This window comes from Pipistrellus hanaki (assembly GCF_964339955.1).
Source record: "Pipistrellus hanaki genome assembly, chromosome: 6".
Taxonomy (NCBI): Eukaryota; Metazoa; Chordata; class Mammalia; order Chiroptera; family Vespertilionidae; genus Pipistrellus; species Pipistrellus hanaki.
This window is the reverse complement of record NC_140508.1, coordinates 80,907,059-80,932,248: the sequence shown is the minus strand read 5'-3', so window position 1 is coordinate 80,932,248 and position 25,190 is coordinate 80,907,059. Positions and strand designations below refer to the sequence as shown.

Sequence of the window (25,190 nt, the reverse complement as noted above, 5' to 3'; positions counted from 1 at the left end):
TCCCAGTGAGCTTTGGCATGCTGCCGGGTGCAAGCTGGGGACTGTGCTGATGCGGGAATGGTGACTGGCCTGAGTGAAGTTGAGTTTCATTAGACCCTTTAGTTTGTGGGAAGAAGGTTAAGACAGTGTCCCTTACCTGCCTCCCTGCAAAGTCAGCCTCCCTCCCTCCCTCTCTCTCTCTCTCTCTCTCTCTCTCTCTCTCTCTCTCTCTCTCTCTCTTTCCTGGCCTCTGCCCATCTCCTTGGCTTCTCAAACGCTTTCTATCCCAGCTCCTGCCGCCTGTGACCAAAGTCTTTCCCTCTGCAATGCCCCCCCCCCCCCCCCGAACCCCCGGCTCTCGCTCCCCCGTGTGCAGAAGCTCTCACAGGGCCTCGTACCGGTGAGAGTGGGGGCTCCCGCAGGGGGACGTGGGGGCCAGCCCCGGCGCATCCTGAGGTTTTGAAATTTGCTTGTGACATTAGTTTGTGAGCCACCCTTTGGTTAAAGGCCCAGCCTCCCGTCAGCAGCGAGGGAGGGCTTCGGTGAAGGCCCAGAGCCTGTCTGTGCGCACATGGGCACCTCGTTAGCTCCTGCCTCACACCCGGCCCGGAGAGAGGCCCCCGATCTGTGCTGTCCCAGTGAACACCAGCCGGGCTCAGCCGGGAAAGCCTCCCTCACGCCTGTCATCACTCCGACTTTTGGAAACTTGGTGTGTGTGTCCCTGTCTCCTCCTCCGTGCGCGGCCCCCTGACATTGCCACCTGCCGGGCCCTGACGTGGCAGTGCTCTGCTTGCTGTGGCCGCACACCAGGCCGCAGGGGGAGAGGAGGGTTGAATCACACAGAGCTGGTCCCAGGCTGAGGAGCGGGACGGCGGAGGAGGGGCCCAGGGCTCTTTGTGTCTCGGGGCTCTGGTGTCTTTAAGCTCTTTTCTTCCCTGACGCCCTTGCTTTCCTTTTTGCAAAAGTTCCTCGCCTGCCTGGTCTCTGAAGCGGAGGATACCAGTTCCATTCAATTAACATTGGCAGCTCGACCAAGTCTAAACAGTATAAATTGCATTGTTCTGGGCAGTGTTTGGCGACTGGTGTTTGCCAAAGCGGGAGGAGCCCGCTAGGGGCAGAGACAGGCTTCGCCCGTGCACACCCGGCACCAGGCTTGGCCACTGGCGTCTGTGGGTGAGGATTGGCGCCCCTCGAGAGGCTGGGCCGCGTTTAAGGGAGCAGGTTTCATGGGGAGTTGGGGGGTTCGGGGATGGGCACGCTGAGTTGGAGCATCGGGGTCCAAGGGCCACTCTTTCCAGCTCCTGCTGGTCATCAGCGCTTGGAGGCCCGTGTGTCCTCACGAGGCATCGCGGCCGCCAGCGACCCGGCAGGGCCCCCTCTGCCCAGTCTTGCCCCTTCCTTCTCTGTCTCGTGTTTTATGCTTCAGCAGCCTGACTGCCTTGGTTCCTCACATTCCTTGCTGCATCATGCTTTTTATAAAATTTTTTTGTTAATCCTCACCCGAGGATATTTTCCCATTTGAGTTTTAGGGGGAATGGAAGAGAGAGGTAAAGACAGAGAGAAACATTGATGTGAGAGAAACACTTCGTTTGGTTGCCTCCTGCATGAGCCCCAACTAGGGCTCAGGCGGGGAAAAGCCTGTAACCAAGGTACGTGCCCTTGACCGGAATCAAACCCGGGACCCTTTAGGCCACAGGCTAATGCTCTATCCACTGAGCCAAGCTGGCTAGGGCTTCATGCCTTTTTTAAATTATTTTTTTTTAAGTTTTATTTTATTTTAAAGGAAGAGAAAGGGAGAGGGAGAGAGAAACAGTGATGAGAGATAAAAACATTGATCGGCTGCCTCCTGCATGCCCCCTACTGGGGATAGATCCCGTAATCTGAGCCTGTGCTCTGACTTGGAATTGAACTGGTGACTTCCTGGTACATGGGATGATGCTCAACCAACTGAGCCACAGCAGCAAGGGCTGGCTTCCCCTGCCCCTGCCCCCTTCTCCTGGCTCATCTTAAACAGTCTGCTCTGGCATTAACTCTCGTTCATCCACGGGCACTTACTGCTGCCTGTTCAGTGCCAGATGTGCCTGCTGGGTGCTGCCACTGTCCCCACCCCTCCTTCCTGTTCACATGGGTGCTCCTGTGGGTGCTCCTTTGGCTTTCTGGTTAGTGCGGTATAACGGTGTGGAGTGCAGGCATTGGATCCCACCAACATGCTGTCAGTCTCTCTGAGCTTCAGTTTCTGCATCCGTAAAACCGCAACCACCTCAGAGGGTGGCTTCAAGCCTTCGATGAAACTACATCTGGAAAGCGTGGCTCCTCAGAGGACAGAGGTGTCTTGCCGCAGCTGCTTCTCTTCTGTGTATTATTGCTGGGCTGGGAGTTCCCTGACTGGGTCCCTTCCCTGGTGGGAGTCAGACTGATGCAGCCAGAGGTGGCCTCCAGGAGGTTGGATGCTGTTGAGCCTGGGAAGAGGAGGTGAGTGTGGGTGGGAAAGTAGGCTGGAGGTTGGAGAGGGGAAGCGGGAGATGAGTAGAGGCCAGAGGATGAAGGTCCTGGGATGGCAGGCCCAGGTTCTGGCCTTGGAAACCAGGGTTGGGCTTATTCATAATGAGTCTTGATGATCAGGAGACCTGGGGCCAAGTTCCAAGGCTTTCAAGCAAATGGAGAAATGCAACCGATGCATTTTGAGTGTCAGACGTGGACTGAACGTCCAGGGAGGTATTAGGCAGTACCTGCCTGCCACTGACTCAGAATAAAAGGACAGTTACATGAGCAATTCTGACCTTGTGCACTAAGTGCTATGATTGAGGGTGAAACTATTTGGGGAGAAATACTCCCCTGCGGTTTTGAGGGGACACGGGGCCGTGTGGAGTAGGAGGGCTGGGGGCTGCCCCAGGTGGAGGAGGCCAGCAAGCGGCACTGAGGCCAGCAGCAGCAAAGGCCTGTCCTCAAAGAGCTTCCCTTCGTCTGACCCCACAAAACGGGGTGCTCGCAGGGATGGGCAGAGCATCCTGATATGCCTGGCGCTGTGACCCCCAAGCCACCAAGGGCTGCATTTTGTGAGTAATAAAACATTATCTGCAATCTTGCCTCACAGATCATCTGATCTAGTGCAGTGTTGTTGTTTTTTAAGTGTCTCCTTTGCCATAGTGTTAAATGGAGGAATTTGACATTGTGCCCCATTGTAGAGCTTTGTGGTCTAAGTTTTCCTTTCCATCTGCTTTGCTTGCTGCTGCCAGCTCCCCACCTTTGGGGCCGGGCAGATGGTGCCCACGAGAGAGCTGTGTCGATCTGGGTTGAGGGCAGCGAGGTGGTCTGGTTAGAGGCGTTTGCTTGGATCCTCTGAGCAAATGCCCAAGTAATTCTATATTCTCAGTGTGATAGTCACAGCCTGCTTTCCGTCCCACCATTCCCTGACCAGCCGCTTCTGCTCATTTGCCGTGGTCCTCATTTAGGTATCTATAATAATAAAAGCGTAATATGCTAATTAGACAGGACATCCTTCCTGACGAAGCTGGGGCTGTGAGGGCTGAGGCAAGCCACTGCGGCTTCGAGGGCCGAACCCCTGGCACAGGCCTCCGGTCCAGATATAAACAAGCTAACAGGTAGAAAGAGGAGAAATCATAGGCTCATAATAGAGAAAAAACTATTTCATACAGTATGCCCCTTACCTTGCACTATCTAAAACTCAATTCCCGATGGATCATAGATCTAATAGTCAAAGGTAAACAATAAGCCCTTAGAAGATAATGAAGGAAAATATTTTCACAACTTTGTGAGGCAAAGATTTTCACACAAGACACAAAAAGCACTCATCATAAAAGAATAAATGTGATCATCTGGGGTACATGATAACTAAGTTCTTCCGTTCCTCAAAAGGCACCAATATAAGTGCAAAGGCAAGTCACACAATGGGAGAAGATATTTACGTGTTCTGTGTCTATCTGGATGTATGTATGTATGTATTCAATGAAGGACTCGTTTTCAAAATATGTAAAGGGCCCCTGCTCCTACTAAATGGAAACAAGAAAAAGCAGTCTCTAGAAGAATAGTTAAGAGACTTGAAGAGAAATCCAAGATGGAGTGACAGACTTTGTTCATTGGGGACATATAATTGACACCATAGAGATACTTCTGCACACCCACTAGAACCGTGGTCAGCAAACTGCGGCTCTCGAGCCACATGCGGCTCTTTGGCCTCTTGAGTGTGGCTCTTCCACAAAAGACCATGGCCTGGGTGAGGTCAAGATTGCCAGGGGCAGACCTAGCCTCGTTGCTGAGCACAGCAAGTGCTTTAGCACTGTCGTCTCTGAGGACCAGACAGCAGTGAGATGGCCATCCCTGTGGCCCCCCGTCTCCCCCGGAGACACCAGAGCTCCCCTGCCTCTGCCTTGTCCACGGCACACGGTGCCGGCCCGTGCGGAGGCTGTGGGCGGGAGGAAGGAGCAGGGGAGCTCTCTTTCCTCCTCTCTCCCCTCCCTGTTCTTACAGCCGGAATGCTTGCTGGGGAGCCCACACCCACAGAGGAAAAAGACAGAAGGACGTTTATTTTTAAAAAAGGACAGATGCAAATTAGGATTTTCTAGACTGAGACACACACGCCGAAGACTTCAGAATGTAGTGGGACACGGCCCCGTGGGCAGGAGAGAGGGCTTCTCGGCGAAGGCGGGAATTCCGTTTGCAGAGGCTGAATGAAAAGATGGTCTGAGGACTTCAGACAGGGAATGCTGTGGGCCGAAGGTTTGGGTTTGCCCCCACCCCATTCATAAGTGGAAGCTTTCACCTCCATTGTTGGGAAGGCGTTTGCAGGGCAGGTCTTAGGGAGGTCATTCGATTTAGATGAGGTCATAAGGGTGGGGCCCCGTCCTGGGAGTAGTGCCCTTCTATCTACTCAGTGGGGATTTTGTGCCCTTATAAGAAGAGGAAGTGACACGAGGGATACCTCTCTACACACATGCACATAGGCACACACACATGCATGCAGGCACACACTAAGAAAGGCCATGTGAGCTCACCAGGAGATAGTGGCAGGAAGAGGACCAGGAAGAGGACCCTCATGAGAACCGAGTGGGCCTGGCATGTCGGCCTTGGACTTCCTTGCCTGTGAGGAATAAATATCTGCTAAGTCCCTTGCTGTGGTATGAGAGCAGCCTGAGCTGAGACAGGGAAATACATGTCACCAGCTCTGATTCCTGCGTCCGGGAGCACAGCCGCCTGGCCCCTGGGGGCGTTGGTGGCGTGCCATTGGCTGGGACCACTCAGCAGCCCAGGCATGTCCGCTGCTGTGAGCTTCGTGGTTGAGGTGAATAAAAATTACCTGCGTGAGCCCTGGGGTTTCAGTCCGGCCCCGCCTTGGCAGTGGGAGGGTCTAGGAGAGAGAGGAGAAAGACTTGGGTTGATGGGAACGGAAAGATTCAAACCGGTGCCCTGATTAGCTCCATGTCCAAGCCAGGGTGTCCCTTTAAATTCTGCTTGTTGTTTGTCTGATCAAGTAAGTTAAAAACCTTATTTAGTCTTAAAAAAATCATCTTGAAAGACTTTTCTCTTGATTCTTAGTGAGTGCTGCTTCTCACGTATCAGGTCAGAGTTGAAAATTCTTCTCTTCGATTTAACGGACGGTATGTTTCCGTGGTGCAGACATCCCCCCGTATGTTCACACCAGGAAAGTAGTCCCAGTCACTCTTTTCTCTTCTGGAGAAAAGAATACCAGGCTGTCTGGTCTGTGAAAAGGTAGGAGGAGGCCACTGCCTGCCCTGCGCCCCGCTGGGCTCTGCTCGGAGCCCGGCCGGCTCTCCTGCTCCGGCAGTTGGAGAGTCTGCCTCTGCAGCGAGCGGCTAGCTGCTCAGCAGCCAAAAATAGGCACCGGCTCAGCTGCTGCCCGTGGTGTCTCTGCGAAGTGTGTCATGAGGTTTCTCTGAATTGGGAGGTTTTCCTGCTAATTTGGGAAGTCGCCGAGGAGCCTGGCAGAGGTCCTGCCTGCCATCGAGGCTGCTCCCCAAGGCAGCTCAGGGGTTTCTCCGCTCCCCCGAAGCCAGTCTTTCCCCACAACAGTGCTGGAACGGTCACCTTTGTTAAAGGAGGTGGTTTTATTTTTTTAATTTTTTAAAATTGTATTCATTAAAGGTAAGAAAAATCCATGTAGTGGTGGCACAGCCCTGGGTGAGTTTTTGGGAGGATTGGATGAGTTAATACATGTGTACCATTTCGATGGTGCCTGGAATACAGTGAATTCTCAAGAAAAGGGTGAGTTCGCCACTGCTAGGTGCTTCACCTACAGAATCCTGACTCCTCACAATACTTCCACAAGGTAATATTTCTCGTTTTATTGATGAGGAGGAAAAGCCCTGGGATGTTAAGTAATGACTTTAAGGCCACAGAGCCGCCGAGTGGCAGTGCCGGGGACTGAATCCAAGTTTTTCTCCGCCACCATTTTCTCTCTGTGACCATGTCTCATACTGGGGTCTGAGCCTCCCAGGAGGTTTGGGAAGTTTTCATGGGGGAGGGGTTGTCTATGGATTCATAGTTGAAAAATACAGCTTTATGCAAGGGGTTGACAAACAATTTTCTATAAGGTGCCAGAGAGTAAGTGTTTTATCCTCTGTGGATCATACAGTAGCTCACACCACAGGTAATACTTAAACAAATGTGTATGTTTATGTTTTAATAAAACTTTATTTACAGAAACAGGGGATGGGCTGGAAGTTGGCCCTTGGGCCAAAGTTAGCTGGCCCCTGCTTTATTCCATGCTGCCTTCTGTTGTCTTCAAGCCCCCACCTCCCAGGGTGTTCCCGTTTCTCTGTAGACAGCATCACTGTCTTGAAGGCCTTCTACTTGATCTGCTTTTCAAAGTCCTGCATTTGTCCAGTGCTTGAGTGGCTGCTGTGTGCTGGACACTGGGGATAGCGCAGTGGCCGGAGCAAAGTTCCAGAACTCATGGAACTAACGTTCTGGTGGGGAGACAGAGTGGTGAAGGGTAAGAAGAATAAGGCATGAGTTTGGAGAGTGACAGGGCTTCTGTTTTATACGGGACAGTAAAGGAAGGGCTCTGAAGAGGTGACACTATAGCAGAGGCCTACAGGAAGGGAAGACATAAACTACATGGCTGCCTGGAGGAAGAGTGTTCCGGGAAGAGAGAGCAGCAGGTGCCAGGGCCCTGAGGCAGGCCGGTGCCTGGAATGCTTGAAGAACATTCAGGAACCCAGAGCGGCTGGAGTGCAGTGAGTGAGGGACAGAGTGGTGGGAGAGAGGCAGGCTGGGAAGGGGCGGTTCACGTGGTCTCGTAAGTCGCTCTAGAACTGGACAGCAGTCGGTCAATGGGAGGCTTTGGGTTTCATGATCTGACACACACTACAAAGGACCCCTCTGCTGCTGGGTGAGGAGAGGCAGTGCGGTGAGGGGTGGATGGCCGGAGCCTCCCTAGGAAGATGATAGTGGAAGAAGCCCAGAGATTTGGAGAATGTTGTGAAGTCAGAGCCATAGGCTTTCTTAACGGATTGCAGTGGGATGGGGAGGGAGAAAGGGGTCAAGGTTGACTTGAGGTTTTGACCAGAGCAGCTGGAAGGTAGGAGCTGCCCTTTGCTGAGATGGGAGGACTGCAGGAGGGCAGGTTTATGGCAGAAGTTAGACTGTCTACTGTGTGGGGAGTCCTGTTTCTCTAGGAACATTGATGCAGCCTGGAATGATGCAGGGCTGGCTGGCCTAGGCCACACGCCGTTATTGTAGGGTTTCTGCAGAGTGTCCCCGGTGGTCTGGATCCAGTCAAGAAACAGAAGCCACAGGGAGTTAAGCAGGGTTAGTTTAATATGAAGAATTATTAAACTATAATGAAAAGGCAATGATAGCATATATGACAACTCTGTGCTGCCCCAGGGCTGAGGTGGGCCTCCAGGAAGGACAAACTTGGAAGGCCTCGGACCTTGTTGACTGTCCTGGATGGCAGGGAAGCTCATTGGCTTAGCTGGTCTGCAGCCCCTCGGCTCACCCGAGGGTTCAGGCAGGGCGCTGGTGTGGGCCTGCAGGGCCGCGGGGCACCCATGCAGGCAGGAGGCCTGGAGCACAAGGGTCTCTGTCCAGAAGGCCTTACTGTCTGGGGGATCCCAGAGGCAAACCGGGGGAGGGGGGCGGGGAGGCGACGAGGGAGCAGAGGGAATCAGGTGCCAGTGGGGGCAGGAAGCCTGGGGGCCGTGTCTGCACTAAGAGGACTGAGTAGGGAGGGAGGTTGCTGGGAGACAGTGCCCCCCGGATGTCCTCACCCCATGCCACCCACCCGCTTCCTGCTCCCCCAGCGGCCCGTCAGCACCCTCTGCGGAGACAGCTGACTTAACATGGTGCTGTGTGACGGGGATGTGATGGAAGGAATTCCTTTTATTATTGTGGAGCGTGTACCCAAGGGGGAATCTGGAGCTGAGAGCAAATACATTGATAACTGGCCTCCTGGGGTCCCCCTTTCCTGCAGCACCTGTGGCCCCAGGACGTCTGAGGGGATGTAGGGTGTCCCCTATCTCTGGGCTGCCCCTTTGCCTCTCCAGCCTAGCTCTCCCAGGGGCTGGCTCTCCTATGAGACCACAGCTTCCCCTTGGAGCTGGGGCAGCTGGGACGGCGGTCGGGAGGACCATGGCCCTCTCCCAGCCTGCTGGCGGGGTGGATGTGTGTGTGCCATGAACCGGCTGCCGAGGCCAGCACTCCGGCCAGAGGTGCTTCCTGACTTGAGCGTGAGGCGCTGTGGTTGGCAGAGTGGCACCCTTGCCGGCTCACAGAGGGCACTTCCCTCTCTCCCCCTCTCTTCTCAAGCCAACCAGAGGTGCCAAATGCTTGGAGGACGTGCGCCTACAGTCCTGGACTCCCGCTCCGATCAGAGCTTGGCAGTCCCTGAAAGGAGGGTGTCTTTATTGGCACACTTCAGGCATGAGGGCAGGTCCTGTGAGGGTTGGACCTGCTCAGAGTCAGATTCCATTTCCCTCACGAGGTCCTGCCTAGCCTACCTCCATCCCCCAACAGGTGCTTCCTCGCACTCGGGCTGGCGTTTGCTCTCTCTGTCCTCTCCCCGTCCCCATTTAAACTTTTATTGCATGTGGTCCCCTTAGACTCTAGGTGACCAGACATCCCGCTTTTGGCGGGACAGTCCCAATTTTCAACAATTTGTCCCGCGGCGTTTAAAAAAAGTCCCAATTTTTAACAATTTGTCCCTCGGCATTTAAAAAAAAGTCCTGATTTAAAAAATTGGGACTTTTTCTTAAACGCCGCTGGACGCGGGACAAATTGTTAAAAATCGGGACTGTCCCGCCAAAAGCGGGACGTCTGGTCACCTTACCTTAGAGCCACGCCAGCAGCACTGGGCTCTTGTTAGGAATGCAAAATCTTGGCCCTGCCCCACCTTTGGAAGCTGCATTTCTCAAAATCTGTAGGTGATTTTGATCCAATTTGAAGGTTAGGGGAGCACTGATCAGACCACCCTGAGTGTACTAAAAGATATACATCTTTCTATGGATTACCTTTTAAATCATACTTATTCATTAGGAAAACAGTGGGAAATACAGAAAAGCCCAGAGATTGACGCTGACAGGAGCGGATGCTCTGGGGGTCATTATTGATGTCCTCTGTTCCAGGACAGATGCCCTGGTTTGGAGACAGGAGTCAGGCTTTATACAACAGCTCACACCATGTCTCGCACAAAGGAGGTGTTCGGTAACTTTTTAAGGACACAGAAGGGGGAATTTAAGAATTCTCTGCTACTATGAAGGTGGAGAAGTTGTTGTCTCTAGCATATTAAAGAGGTAGATCAAGGCAGTTTGGAGCTAAGCTATGCCTTGGGGTAGTGGCCAGAATGTCTCAGTCGGAAACCTCCATGGTTGGCTTTCCTGAGGGACAGTGAAGCTTGATGCAAAAGTGTTGCGTGCAGCTCGCTGTGATGGTCAGGGGGCTGTGGACCAGGAAACCCACTATCTGACCTACTCTGAGAACTGTAACTGGTAACATGTCTGTAGGTTTTACTAGAATCCTCCAGTGTGAAGGGGGCGGGGGTGGGGAATGAGGGGATCCGTCTGCCTGCCACTCTGGCTCAGAGCCTAGGGACTAATTTAATTAATCCTGTGGGAGCCCAGCAGCTGGTGAGAGCCATCCCAGGGCATTCCAGAGTCCACCTTTAGCCCAGTCAGCCCAGCACCCTGGCTGTGCGCCCCCGTCTTTCAGGAGCTGTTTCTGAGGCCTGTCCCCACTCTCAGCCTTGGGAGCAGCTGCACGTCCTCAGAGTCTGGTCTGGGCTCATGGATGCACATCAGTCACCTAGTAGAAACCATTGTGACCTTGGAGTTATAATCCCATGTTTCTCAGCTGTGTCCCCTGTGTCCAGTTTTGCTAGAGCTGTTTCCTTCCTGGGTAAGTGCCTGAGTCGGCTGTGCGGGCAAGTGCCTACCTTTCTCTGTGTGGATGCTACTGTGCACACGTGTTCTCAGCCTCCATGTGGGCAGGGACTTGGGTGCTACTGTGCTCCTTGCAGACTCCTGTTGCCAGGGAGTGGCACTCTGAAGTGTCAGCACAGAAGGCATGTGAGAACCAGGTGTGTTTGTGCACATGATGACGTAGGCATCTTGCTGCCAGAATAGTATCGTGTTGGTGGCAACCTTACAGGACACAGGATGTGTTCATACATCAGACACATCTGATGCCGCAGTATCTGCTGGCCACCTGGGGGTGATTACTGTCTGTTCTCAACCAAACCCTGTGGTGGCTATTATAAACACCACGTTTAGGTGAATTAGGAAAATAAGCAGGAAGCCCTAGCCAGTCTTGCTCAGTGGATAGAGTGTCGGCCTGCCGACCCAAGGGTCTCGGGTTCAATTCCGATCAAGGGCATGCACCTCAGTTGCAGACTCCCGTCCTGGTTGGGGGCAGGCAGGAGGCAATCATTCGATGTGTTTCTCTCACATCAGTGTTTTGCTCTGTCTCTCCCTCTCCCTTCCACTCTTTCTAAAAAAAAAAAACACAATGGAAAAAATATCCTCAAGTTAAAAAAACAAAACAAAACAAAAAGACACAGCAGGCAGTCTTGCTTGTGTGAGCTCTTCTGGGAGAGAGCAGCTATGAATCGTTCTTCAGAAGCACCGAGTCCCATTACCTTGAGTGCCCAGCTGGAAAGGGACCCGAGCCCGAGTTGATTGCTGTCACAAACGTGACACTGCTTGTGACTGAAGCCCCTAGAGAAAATTTACATCTTGACTTTTGAATTTATTGGGGGTGACATTGGTTAATACAATTATATAGGTTTCAATGTACAAATCTAATACATTATCTGTATGTTGTATTTTGTTTACCCAAAGTCAAGTCGTCTTCTGTCCTGTCACCATTTATCCCCTCTTTACCCTTTTCTGCCTCCCCACCCCCTTCTCTCTGGTAATAAGAATACTGTTGTCTGTATCTATAAGGTGTTTTTTTTAAATCCCTTCATCTTTTTCATCTAGTCTCCCAATCTTTACCCCTTTGACACCTGTCAATTTGGTCTCTGTATCTATGAATCTGTTTCTATTTTGTTTGTTAGCTTATTTTGTTCATTAGATTCAACATATAAGTGAAATCATATAATATTTGTATTTCTCTGGCTTATTTCACTTTGCATAATACTGTCTAGATCCATCCATGCTGCCACAAAAGTAAGCTTTCCTTCTTTTTCATAGCCGAGTAGTATTCTGTTGTGTACCACAACTTTTTAATCTTCTCATCTACTGAGGGCACTTGAGCTGCTTCCAAATAGTGGTAGTGTAAATAACGCTGCAATTAACCACCAACTGAATATAAAAGTTCCCTTTTCTCCACATCCTCACCAACACTTGTTTGTTGAGTCATTGATGATAACCATTCTGACAGGTGTGAGGTGATATTTCATTGTGGTTTTAATTTGCATTTCTTGATGATTAATGACGTTGAACATCTTTTCATCTGCTTCTTGACCAACTGTATGTCTTCTTTGGAGAAGTGTTTATTCAGGACCTTTGTCCATTTTTTAATTGGGTTGTTTGTTGTTTTGATATTGAGTTGTATGAGTTTTTAAATACATTTTGGATATTAACTTCTTATTAGATGTATCATTGGCAAATATATTCTCCCATACAGTGGGCTGCCTTTTCATTTTGTTGATGTTTCTTATTGAATTTATTGAGGTGACATTGCTTATTAAATGTAAAAAACTTTTTAGTTTGATATAGTCCCATTTGTTTATTTTTTGTTTTCTTTCCCTTGCCCAAGGAGATATATCAGAAAAAATATTGCTACAAGAAATGTCCACGATTTTACTGCTTGTGTTTTCTTTTAGGATTTTTATGTTTTTCAGTCTTACATTTAAGTCTTTAATCCACTTTGAGTTTATTCTTGTGTATGGTGTAAGAATAGACTGTCTTTACTCCATTGTATGTTCTTGCTTCCTTTGTCAAATGTTAATTGACTGAAAAGACATGGGTTTATTTCTGGGCTCTATATTTTGTTCCATTGATCTGTGTATCTGTTTTTATGCCAGTACCTGGGCTGTTTTGGTTACTATGGCCTTATATTATAGTTTGATATCAGGTAGCATGATTCTTCCAACTTTCTTCTTCTTTCTTAAGATTGCTGTGACTATCCAGGGTCCTTAGTGGTTCTATATAAATTTTAGAATATTGGTTCTAGTCATGTGAAATATGCCTTTGGTATCTTGATAGGAATTACATTGAGTCTATAGATTGTTTTGGGTAGAATGGACATTTTAATGATGTTAATTTTTTCTATCCATGAATATATTAAATGCTTCCACTTCAATTTCTTTCAACTACAATATGTTCCTCTGTTGTTGTGTTTTCCTTCTTACTCTTAGAAAAAACCCTTTAATATTTTTTGTAATATTTTTAATATTTTTTGTTGGTGGCCATGAACTCTAGCTTTTTCTTGTCTAGGAAGCTTTGTATTTCTCCTTCAATTTTAAATGATGGCCGTGCTGGATAGAGTAGTCTTGGTTGTGGGTCCTTGCTTTTTATCACTTTGAATATTCCATGTCAGTCTCTTCAAAATTTTACTGTGGATTTTCACTTACCAGAAAACATATTACATTTTCCTTGATTCTGAAAACTTGATCCTCAACCATCTTACATTGGAAGTTGTTTTTGTATCACAGTTCAGATTCTCCAGACTCTCAAATATGCCAACTCATAACCTACCTGGGGTCAGATACTGATAATATTGATTTTTTGGTGATAGTAATGCGCATCCTGCATAATGAATGAGATCCTCACATCCCCCAGACTTGGTTATAGTGTTAGCCCCAGCTGCTGAATAATCCCAGAAGAGGTGATGACTTTTCTCTGCAAATATTTATCAAATGCTAATTGAAAATGACAATACGTTTGGGGTGTTTCAAGGAATATTTACTTTGCGTGCGTGGCATCCCAAATGGAAATTTTTGCACTTTTGCTGGCTCTTAGGAAGGCTGTCCTTCAGTGCCTGGCAGCTCCAGGAGAGATCTGTCCAAGAGATGTGTGGTCTTCTGCTTGGGAGCAAGGGTCATGTTCTTTTTTCAATTAAAAATGGACAAGTTGTAATTTAGAAATACATGGCTGCCTGTGGATTTTTTAAATGGGATTTACAAAGCTGTGGCGAGGAGTACAGTGAGCTCAGTCTTTAATTAAAGCCCTCGCCAGCCTCGTACTTTGTCATGCCAGGTGGAGGAGGCTACACCATGGGGCAGCGTGTTAGGCCTCTCCCTATGGGCTTTCCGTCTGCTGTACAGAATGGGCGGCCGATGTGGACTTGGGTATCTGGGATGCTGGCGATCTTCAAGACGGCCCAAACCTCAGTGAGGTACTAAAGATTAGAGTGTTTTGCTGAGGGGTTTCCGCTGATCACTAAACGAGGGCTGTCTGGTCATACAGTGCTTGCATTACTGAGGGGATGGAGTGGAGTGAAATACTTGCTGATTTGGAAATCCTCTGGTTGTTGAGAAGGACATTGATGTTATATGTGCTGAAACTAAATGAAGAAATGGAACATTTTATCATAGAGTGTTTGAGGAAAAAGGATCTTTGAGTTACCTGAGCCAGACAGTCATAGAAACGAGCCTGGTGGATGGTGGCCCAGGGGACCTGGGTAGCATGTGCTCCAAATAAAGGGTTGGTTCTGTTCAGTCCAGTCTCCCTGGGCCCAGAAGGAATGGCCCAGGGTTTTTGGAACTTCTTATTCAAAAGAGACCGAAAACCTAAATTTTATATACAATCTCTTCTACGTATTGGCAACTAACCAAAATATTTCACCATGCCATGAGGGCAAACTGAGCGTGCCAGCGAGCTGTCAGCTTACCCTCTGATGTCTGCTGGTCTCCCTCATGGTACAGACACAATGACCAGCTGCCCCAGCTGCGCGCGTTGGCTTGGTGGTAGCCGGAGGCCTGGAGGCCTAGCTGTTGGTACGCGAGGCTGGTTTTCTTTCCTTCCCAAGGGCCATTTCCGAGCAAGATGAGGGTGTTCCAGGTTTTCTGGCTGCCGGGCTGCTCACCTCTATTGCTCTTGAAAGAGCTTCCTAGAAGTTCTCCGTCACGGCCAGCTGGACTTCCCTGAGGTGTGGCTTCCGTTCGGGGTGTTCAGTTAGCACACGCCAGGTGGATTCTTGGCCCGTTTGTATGTCTTCTTATGATATCAGTTGACTTTCCTCGGGTGGTGGGTCACTCTCCACACACTTGGGCCCCGAGATGGGCTTGCTCAGCACGGACACTGCATACAGGGGCGGAGGAGTGGGAAGGAGCTGGTGACTGGGTGAAGAGGGAAAAGTTCCAAAGAGATTCAGACAATCCCGACCTCCACCCGCTTCAGGCACGTGCTCTTGTTCCTCAGCCTAACCCGAGACTTATCTCCCTGACCCTAACTGCTTTTTGTCTAATGTTTCCCATGTTTGTAAAAGGTACCACTACTTGTTAATTTGCTCAAGCAAGAAACCCAAGGTTTTGCCTATCTCTGTTGGATATCTCCACATTGGATCAATCATCATGTCGTTTGGACCTCTCCTTTCTTCCTCCCCTCTTATTCCTCTGCTGCTGTGATTGTCCCAGTGACCTTGAGATTGCCCCTCTCCCCACCCCCCATTCTAGCAATGGCCTCTTCTTTTGCCTTCCCTTTCCGTCCCCACCTTGCAAAGATCGTCCTGCATGCATCTCTCTGCAACCCTTTCACGGCTTCTGGTTGCCCTAGAATCAAGTCTAAATTCTAGGGGGGCCAGAAGGTTCCCCTCTGCAGCCCTTAACCTTCCTCCAGGCTTTTGCAGTAACTGACTCTTTGTCCTCATGTCCCTGAACTCCCACCAGCTGTTCCCATCCACAGCCCTGGGGGCCTGGGCCTGGCTGTCGCACTCATGGCCGCTCCCTAGGATGTGGCACAGTGCCTGGCCCAGAGAACCAGCCCAGGAGAGGACCGGTAATTTGAATGAGCGAGTGAGCGAGCGAACAATAACGGATCAATAAGAATCCCGAATCTTAGTGCTGACGTTATTTTTCAACCTGGCGGAGGTGAAACAAAATGGGGAAAGGTACCTGTAAACATAAGTCAGTATAGCCCAGCCTTTCTCAAGAGAGAAGTTTAATGCATTTTTAGTTATTTATTTAATGATAAAAAGGTCTTTTAAAAGAGCTCAAATATTTACCAGATTATCACACCCCCTCAGTTTAAGCTCTTAATAGGGGAAGCCTGGCCTTTGTCTTTCCTGTAGAACTTGGCAGACACGTTTGCCTTTGGTTGGTGAGCTGTGCAAGTCTGTTGACTCAAATTAAAATGTAGGGCTTGATTTGGAAACTGCCTAAGGCAGTTTTAGGATGTCGGTTCTCTCACCGGGGTTGGCGGCCACTAATAACACAACTCACTCAAGGTTTCTGAGGCACTGAAATCCAACTGCGTTCAGAATAAATTCAGTGATATTATTTCATAAACCATGCATGCTGCGTCTTTAAAAATATCCTCACGTTTCACCCAAAAACATTTATTCAAGTATCTGCAGTGTATACATTGTTCCAGGTGGGCCCACAGGGATTGAAAACGATTAATACTATTTGTTGGGATGAGCCAACAGGACCTATTTTCTTCTGATGTCATGTAAATTAGTTTCATTTGGTCTTTTTCTTCAGCAACCTGACCAGGTGCTTCAGGTATTTTTTGTACGTGAAAAATGACTTCTTTATATGAACGGAGCCATTTTTTTTTTTTTTTGCGAATGTATTATAGACACAAAGGAATAAACAGGAAGCGTGTATGTAGCTTACAGGATAATGAAGTGAATGCTATGTCCTTGCTACCCATCTTAGGAAAATGGCAGAGGGAAGCCATGGCATCTGTACCCTCAGCCTTGTCCCTCTGTGGTGGGCATGATGGGTGTGGGGCACCATGGCCCACGCATGCTTGATGGTTGAGCCAGGGTTCTGTGTTCTCTAGAACCAGAAAGGACACGTGGCACTGCTTGCGGGAAAGCGCTTTCCTAACCTCTTTTGCTTGTCAGTGAGGACCAGTTTCTTGTTCTGTTGCCTTTATTTTATTTATTTAATTAATTTACTTATATTTTATTGATTTTTCACAGAGAGGAAGAGAGAGGGATAGACAGTTAGAAACACAGATGAGAGAGAATCATCAATCAGCTGCCTCTTGCACACCCCCTACTGGGCATGTGCCCGCAACCAAGGTACATGCCCTTGACCAGGATCGAACCTGGGACCTTTCAGTCCACAGGCCGACGCTCTATCCACTGAGCCAAACCGGTTTTGGCGTCTCTGCTGCCTTTAGAAGGAACCAGAAAGTTGAAGGAAGCCCCATAGTTTGCGGGGGAAATGGGTGCAGCTCTCTGGAACAGACCGAGTGGTACCTGCTGACACCTTTGGGTGCTCTCAGATGAGCCCGAGATGGGCGCTCAGGGACTCACAGGGAATTGGGCCCTGGAGTGAGACGAGGCCAAGCAGCCCTTCCCTTCTGAGCCGGGTGCAGGCCAGCTTCGTGGGTGTGTGGCCAGTGCCGCTGGTCAGAAGGGCCCCGCGCTTGCAGTTGCTATCTTGAAAGTCTCCGTTCTCCGATCTTTGGATGTGCGTGCTGTAAGTGCAGTACAGTGAGGCGATGACACACTCTGGGGGCTTGGGGCCACAACTCACCCTCCTGACCTCCTGGGAGGGGCTCCCAGCTGCCTGCTTCCCGACTCCCTTTTCTACCCAGCAACCACGGCTGTCCTTAGTCTGCCCAGGGGCTTGGGCTCCAGGAGGGGCAGGGCCAGTGCCAGGCGTGTCCGCTCTGTGGCATTTGAGGGCTGGGCATGGTGGTGGCATTCCTGTCTTGAGCTGGCAGTGTCATGGCACACTCAGAGGGCACCTTGGTGGGGCGAGCCTCTCCCCCACCACTGATCCAGGCACCGAGCCCTTCGAGTGTGAAATTGCAATCCCTGCTGGTCACCTGCTCGCTTTTCCTCGGGGGAGGAGGAGCAGCCATCGTACAGGATTTCTCACAAGTCTACGGTCTGTGGGTGGTCCTCCTGGGGTGGCCAGTTGGACCCATCTCGGCTGGGCTCTCTGTCTGCCGTCGGCTGGAGGGGCACCTGTTGGCTTGCCAATCCGGATGCCTCCTGCAGCGTGTGGCCGTTGGCAGGCTGTCAGGAGGGCAGCGGGAGTGACCAGGCACCCTGGAGGCGGGCTAAGCCGGGCTTCTTTGTGTGCGGGCAGAGGTCCAAGGGCGGCGGGAGAGGACAGCCCGCCTCCATGAGCAAGTGCCGCTCCAGTCTCCGCTCTGTCCCATCGGCTGCCTCGTTGGCCAAAGCGAGACACAGGCCAGCCCAGCTCCCAGGACTCGAGAAAGATCCATGCCTTGATGGGAAGAGCGGCAGGACCCGTTGGGAGAGATGTGGGTTCAGGGGAAGGAGGAACCACTTACATGACATAAGCAAAATGACATTTATTTGAGCTTTTCTTTATTTTTATTTCTTTTACCAATCAGCACATGTTTCCCCACTTCTGAACTGTGACCAAAATGAGCTCCAAGGATAGTCCTCGCGTGTGCTTATAGAAGGGTTCCGTGTGAGGCTATTTCAGGGTCGCGGTAGATTTTATTGCCGAGACTAAGGCCTGCTGTGGACCTGCTGTCAAGCCCAGGTAATCATTAAACCTCCCAGGAGCACGCCGCCTCACTGGGTCAGGGGAGGAAGAATATATAAATTCAGACGTGACATCAGCCTTGTTTTAGATTACCCCCCACTCCCTCCGCCCCAGGATGAGGAGTCTGCCCTTTGTTTTTGAATGTAGAGTCTTCTCTGTAGGAACCGTCTAAACCCCAAGCTGACCTTGTGCAGCCTCTCTTCAAGGAGAGGGGGCTCTTTCCAGGTCCCCAGAGATCAGGAGCCCATTTTTTAAAAAAATATATTTTTTATTGATTTCAGAGAGGAAGGGAGGAGAGCGAGAGAGAGAGAGAGCGAGAGAGAGAAACATCAATGATGAGAATCACTGACCGGCTGCCTCCTGCACGCCCCCTACTGGAGCCCACAACTCAGGCAGGTGCCCTGATCAGAATGGAACCTGGGACCCTTCTGTCTGCAAGCCAATACTCAATCACTGAGTTGAACCAGCCAGAGCGAGAGCAAATTTTCATGGTTCGCTTTGACTCGGGAGGAGCGGCCCAAAATTCCAGGATATTTGCATGGGTCCCTCCTTGTAGATCTGTGATCGATTCCCTCTAGAGCACCCCGCCCCCCACCGAGTCCCAGCTGCTGGTTTACAGCCTGCAACCTGATCCCAAGTGTTCCTGCTCTGCCACTGCCCCCAAACTCCCTTAACGCCCGCACTGTGTAACGGCCCGAAACATTACCCTCCCGCCTGGCTCCCACCTTGTCTTCTGTCCTGACGTGCCCGCAGTGTCCTGGCCACTGAGCCTGGAGCCAAGAAAGGAGTGCAGGGGACATGCTGCCAGGGGCTCAGGGTTGACACGAAAATCCTTGGAGTCAGGAAATTCCAGGGCCCTTAAGTCATCCGGGAAGACAGTTGACAGGAGAGGCCAAGGCAAGGGATCAGGTTGCCTCTAAGTAGGAGCTGAGTTCCCGGCCGGAGCTGGTCTGGCAGGAGGTGTCTGAGCCCTCTTCAGTCTGCAGGCAGAGTCCGGGTATCTCCGGCCGAATCTTCACAGTGACCAGCTGGGAGCTAAGGTCCACACACCGCCTCCTCACACTGTTGTTCTCGCTTATAACCGTTATTGGGCATCCCCAACAAGACCGGAGAATTCATTCAGCATCCCTATCAATGGGTTTGTCAAATGATACTCCAAGTCCCCTGATTGGGAGGCTCAGCTGGTTGGGGTGTCATCCCGTACTCCAAAAGGTTTGGCCCTAGCCAGTTTGGCTCAGTGGGTAGAGCATCAGCCTGCAGACGGAAGGGTCCCGGGTTTGATTCTGGTCAAGGGCATGTAACCTTGGTTGCGGGCACATCCCAGTATCGGGTATGTAGGAGGCAGCTGATCAATGTTTCTCTCTCATCGATGTTTCTAACTCTCTATTCCTCTCCCTTCCTCTCTGTAAAAAAAAAATCAATAAAGTATATATATATATATATATATATATATATATATTTTAAAAAAGGATGCTGGTTTGATCCCTGGTCCAGGCATAGACGGGAGGCAACCGATCAATGTTTCTCACATTGATGTTTCTCTTTCTCTCTTTTCCCCCCTTCCCTCGTCTCTAAAATAATAATAATAATAATAATAATAATAATACCAATAAACATATCCTTGGGTGAGGATTAAAAAAGACCTAAAACTTCTCCCTAGAATATTGACACATTTCAATGTGTCCGTCCAGAAAGAAAGCCCTTTCTTCCAACTCCTTGGCTCATGTGATGGTTTAAATATTAATCCCGCCTCCCTCCGGTGTCACGTTGAGGTGGGGGTTGTATCACGGGATCGGGTGGGCGGTGTGTGTGTCCATTCCTTTGGTGTCTTCTCAGGCAGCCGTGTTGCTGGGACCCCTCTGGTGCCCACGTGTCTGGGCTCCCTAAGGCGGTGGGGTCTGACCCTGGCTGTAGGCCTGCCGTGAGGACTCCACACACACACACACACACACACACACACAGACACACACACACACACACACACACAGACACACACACACACACACACACACACACACACTTCTTGAGGGATCAAAAGGCACATGGTCCCATTTTCTGTTTTAGTGGAAGGACTTGCGAGCACAAATGGCTAAACGATTGGGCAGGGGGAGCGGGGCTGTGACGCTGGCTCGGAAGCAGTGACAGCCTGTCTCCGGAAGGGGGCCGGGCAGTTTTGTGGAGGATGGTTGGGTCACGGAGGCTGTGGGTGCTAATTACAGAGGAGGAACAGAACTGAGGGTGAGCTTCCACACATGCGGACAGTTGGTTGAAAATGGCTTTTTGTTCTCTTCTGTGTCATTCTTACTCAATAAAATGGTCTTTGAGGGGAGGAAGCACTTATGTGTTCCTTGGTGCCCAGCCTGTGCCTGACATGTGATTCGGTTGGAATTGACCTATGGAGATGGCCCTTGCTGATGCTGCCCTGAGTGTGAGGGGAGGCGTGAGGAGAATGGGCGGTTCTGCCGTCCCTGGATCCTGCTGTCAGAGCTGAGAGGTGTGGGGCTTCCTGCTGTGGTCCAGGGCTGGCTGGGAGCGTGGGGGGCCGGGGTGAGGGTGAGGAAAACCAGATATTCACCTTGGCTGGCTGGGAATAACGTCAGAAGGCCTGTGTGGAGATGATGTGCAAGATAGGCAGAGTTGCCATAAGGGCTGCCTCTGCCAGCCACCAGGAATCCCCACTCCCCACTAACTAAGAACAGCCTAGGGCCAGGGCAGGGTGGGGAGGGCTGCAAGCCTTTCATGCACCCCTGCTGTCTCCACCTTAGGCACCTCAAATTAGCTGCCTGGGAGGGACAGAAGCAGAGTGTGCTGGAGTGGGCCCGGAGGACTCGAGAGGGCTGATGGGTATTCTCCGGGATTCTGTGAGCCAACTGTTCAACATAGTTATTATTAAAAACTTAAGGATACACGTGTACCATTAATAAGTCCTATTAAAAACAAAGATAATAAGGTACAGACTTTCAGTTATAAAATAAGTCACTGGGATGTAACGTCCAGCCCGTTGAATAGAGTTGGTAACATCGTAGTAACTTTGTACGGTGACTGATGGTTACTAGGCTGATGGTGGTGATCACTTCGTACATTATATTGATGTCCAGTCCCTATGTTGTGCACCTGAAACTAATACCAGATTGTATGTCAACTACACTCTCGTAAAAACAGCAAAAAATAAAAAAAAATAAAGATAAGACTAGCAACTCAAAACCTGTCACTTCCTAAATGTTTTCTTACATTTTCCTGCTCCCCATGCTTTTGAGGTTTCTGACATCTCCTGTACCTGATAAACATACCATATACTGGTGAGTTGCTGCATATTTTGTGTAACCCCACGCCCAGTGACTTCATGCTGCTGGCTGACAGGGGCCCCGGCAGGAGATTTTACACCACATCCCCCTGCACAGGCTGCCCCATCCCCCGGGCCCTCTCGGGGCCTGTGTGTGGACTGCAGAATGACTCAGATTCCCTCAGGGAGAGGCAGAAACGTTTTACCCCAGAGGTGGGGAACTAGACATCTAACCCGCGGGCCGCATAAGGCCTTTGAAATAATTTGGTCTGGTCCAACTAAGACGTTAGGGGTGAGCTAATTAAATGTCTGACCAGATATAGCAGGCTAATTTTTAAGTTCATAATTTTATGTGGCCCATGAATGATGTAATAAATACCCGAATGGCCCTTGGCCGAATAAAGGTTCCCCACCCCTGCTCTACCCAAAAGCTTTCTCTGGGCTCACCTGTTTTTAAGGGGATGAAACCCAAGAAATTGTTATGGCCTAAAGGTCTTTCATCACCCCCACCTTCTAGGCCAGTGGTCGGCAAACTCATTAGTCCACAGAGCCAAATATCAACAGGACAACGATTGGAATTTCTTTTGAGAGCCAAAATTTTAAAAACTTTTTCTAATGCCACTTCTTCAAAATAGACTCGCCCAGGCCCGTGGTATTTTGTGGAAGGGCCACACTCAAGGGGCCAAAGAGCTGCATGTGGCTCATGAGCCACAGTTTGCCGACCACGGGTCTGGACTGTTGACTCTATGTGGGATTAAAAATAAGCAAATGTGCGGATACTATCAACACAACAGACCAAGCAGCTTTCTTAGCTAACTACACCTGTAGGAGTTAAAAGCGAGAATGAGTAGCTGTGAGTCCAGCCATCCACATGGTCCAGTGTCCATGTTAGCAGGTCCAGGGCCTCATGGAATTTTCTACCTGGGAAGGATAAAGTCGGATTCCAGTCCTCAGCAGACGCTGGGCCGGGAGATGCCTCTGCAGGAAACCATTCCTGGCTGCTGGTTCCACAGGTGGGGGGAGCAGTTCCCTGTGTGTTTCCCCAAAACCATGGTGCACCCCTGACACTTCAGAGCCATAAGTTTGGCCAAATTGATTCCTGGGTTGAATGCTGTCTTGGATCAGATGATCTGTCTGTGCCAATCAAGAATGCTGACCCTCACCAGCACGCCCTTAGAGGAACAGTTTGTTATTGGAGAAATCAAACAAGTGAATCAAATAGGATTAACCCCTTTAAACAATTTAACTAGGTGTTTCTTACAAATAACAAAGAACACATTCCTTTCAATTTGTTGAGGATAACCAGAAACATGAACCTGCCCAATCTCTAATTGAAAAAACAACTTAAAAAACAACAACACCTCATCAAACTGTACACTTAAAATCTATGCAATGTAATGTAAATTCTATTTCAATAAAGTTGATTTTACAAAAAAAAAAAAAAACAACACACACCAAAAAACAAAAACAAAAACCCTGATCAGCAGCCTCTTAGAACTGCTCATTCTAGATAAGAAGGTAGTCTCAGTTTCTCTTGTTGGGGATCAAGAAACTAATTCCTTGTTTGAAATCTCACTACGGAAGCATTATCACATATTTATTTAGAAATTTTAAAGTAGCCACACGTTCACCTCTATTTTCCCCCAACCGCCTGTCAGTTTGAAATGAGAGCCTAACTCAGCAGGTAGATGAATAATAAGAGCCACCCTACAGACTGAGAAATCAAGCATGCAGTCATACACTTCGGCTTCCTCGTCATGTCAGTTTTAATCTTTGGTAACATAACTTCCCTTTATTTTTATGTGACTCGATCATTGTAAATGTCATGTGATGCTGCTGTAACAACCTCAAAATCTTCATGACTCACTGCCACAGAGGCGCGTGTCTTGCTTGTTGTGGTCCAGTGGAGGCGGGGTAGCGAAGGGATCTGTTCTGAGCAGCCATTCAGGAACCCGGGGCTCTGGTGGTTTCTAGACTTTGGAGTCTTCCGCTGGCCCCTCTGTACCTGGCCGCAGGCAAGAGACGGGAAGTGGAAGGTTGTGCAGGGCTGTTGTGGCCAGAGCGCTGGGGCCTTGTTCACTGTCACTCACCTTCCATTGATCAGGACTCAGTTTCACAGTTGAAAACCAACTCTAAGGCTGGGATATGTGGTCTGTGTGTCCAGGAGGGAAAGGGAAGGGGGTTCACACACACATGGCAGAGCATTCGGATGCCATAAGCTATATATTGCAAGATGGATATTTTTAAGTCCTTCGTAGAACTCAGGCCATAGAAAGGATCAGAACTTAGTGGTTGAGCACGTGAGTCAAATGGCTGGTATTCAAATCCCAGCTCCACCATTACCAGATGGGCATCTCTTAGTTTATGCCTCAGTTTTTTCATCTGTAAAGTGGGGATAATAATAGAAGTAAGGTTCATATGAGAAGCAAATGAAGCAACATAGGCAAAATGCTTAGAATTATGTATGAACATAATAACAGATAAGTATTTGTTAAATACATTAAAAAAAATAAACAATCAAGACTAGTAAGCAGGGACCTCATGCCCTCTGTGGTATGTTGTCATTTGGGTATGCTGTCATCCAAATGGAGACTGTTTCTTTTCACTCCGTTGTTTATTGAGCAGCTATTGATTGTCATGTGCCAAGCTTGACAGAACCTGAGTGAGCAGGCTTCTCACTGCTCTGAGCAAAGGGATCTGTTCTGAACAGCCATTCAGGAACCCGGGAACAACGTGTTTCCCCATCACATTTGCCTTTGAGACTCTGGGACTCTTAATCCACGTCCACACCAGCATTGTAAGCTTGGTTACCACTCCCCACACCCATAGGTCCTCCTGGGCCCCTCAGAGTGCAAAGTGGCACTGGCTCAAGAGCTCCTTCTCCACCCCCATCGACATCCACTGGGCCCTGTCAAGGCCACTCCCTTCATAGGTGTCGCGTCTGTCCACTCGGTATGCACTCTGCTCCCAGTCTGTTCACAGGAACACACTACCTCCAACTGGGATCTGAACCTCACAGCGATGCTCGACTAAAAACCCACCTGGGGCGACATGCAGTGACCGCTCCAGGCCGAGTCCCCCCCCCTCCCCGCCCCCTCCCCGGGAGCCGGCGGGGCTAACCAGGCTCTTTCTCTTGCAGCTCGACGACTGCACGCTGCAGCTCTCCCACAATGGCACCTACCTGGACCTGGAGGCCACCCTGGCAGAGCAGCGGGACGAGCTAGAAGGCTTCCAGGATGACGCTGGGTAAGAGCCACAATGGTCCCTGTTGACGGGTTCCGACCTTCCAAGAAATGGGGGACGGGGAGAATCTGAATTATTTTGGAGAAACCTTGGGCCTTCTCTTCACTCGCAGTCACACAAAAAAGAAGGGAGATGCAAGTGATGACTGTAGTCATAGCAAACTCTTTTGTATTTTGAGTAACTAATTTTTTAAAATAAAAATTTTATTACAGTGGACATTCAATATTGTATTAGTTTCAGGTGTACAGCGCAGTGGTGAGACTTGTATGTAACTCACAAGGCGATCCTCTGATGAGTCTAGAAAGAGCCTACCTGACACCATCTATTTGAGTAACTCTTCTTGACAAGGCTCCTCAAGGGTAGGAGCATTTCTGGTTTGGTTTAATTAAGCATATGGTATTTACATACTGTTCCCTTAAGACAAATATAATTACATTAATATTTTAAGATTTTAGTGGATTGACAATTTTTTTTAATGTTTTTTATTGATTTCAGAGAGGAAGGGAGAGGGAGAGAGAGATAGAAACATCAATGATGAGAGAGAATCATTGATTGGCTGCCACCTGC

General features: G+C 49.6%; 1 protein-coding gene across 26 annotated transcripts in view; it reads left to right on the top strand.

Annotated features, from left to right (window-relative positions):
- Window positions 1–25,190, top strand: part of FHOD3 (formin homology 2 domain containing 3) — a 334,599-nt gene that overhangs the window by 16,670 nt on the left and 292,739 nt on the right. For all 26 annotated transcript variants that reach the window (XM_084888812.1, XM_084888811.1, XM_084888807.1 and 23 more), the window contains exon 2: window positions 24,520–24,626. In XM_084888812.1, coding sequence (XP_084744938.1) covers window positions 24,520–24,626 — 107 coding nt within the window. The remainder of the gene's footprint in view (window positions 1–24,519; window positions 24,627–25,190) is intronic.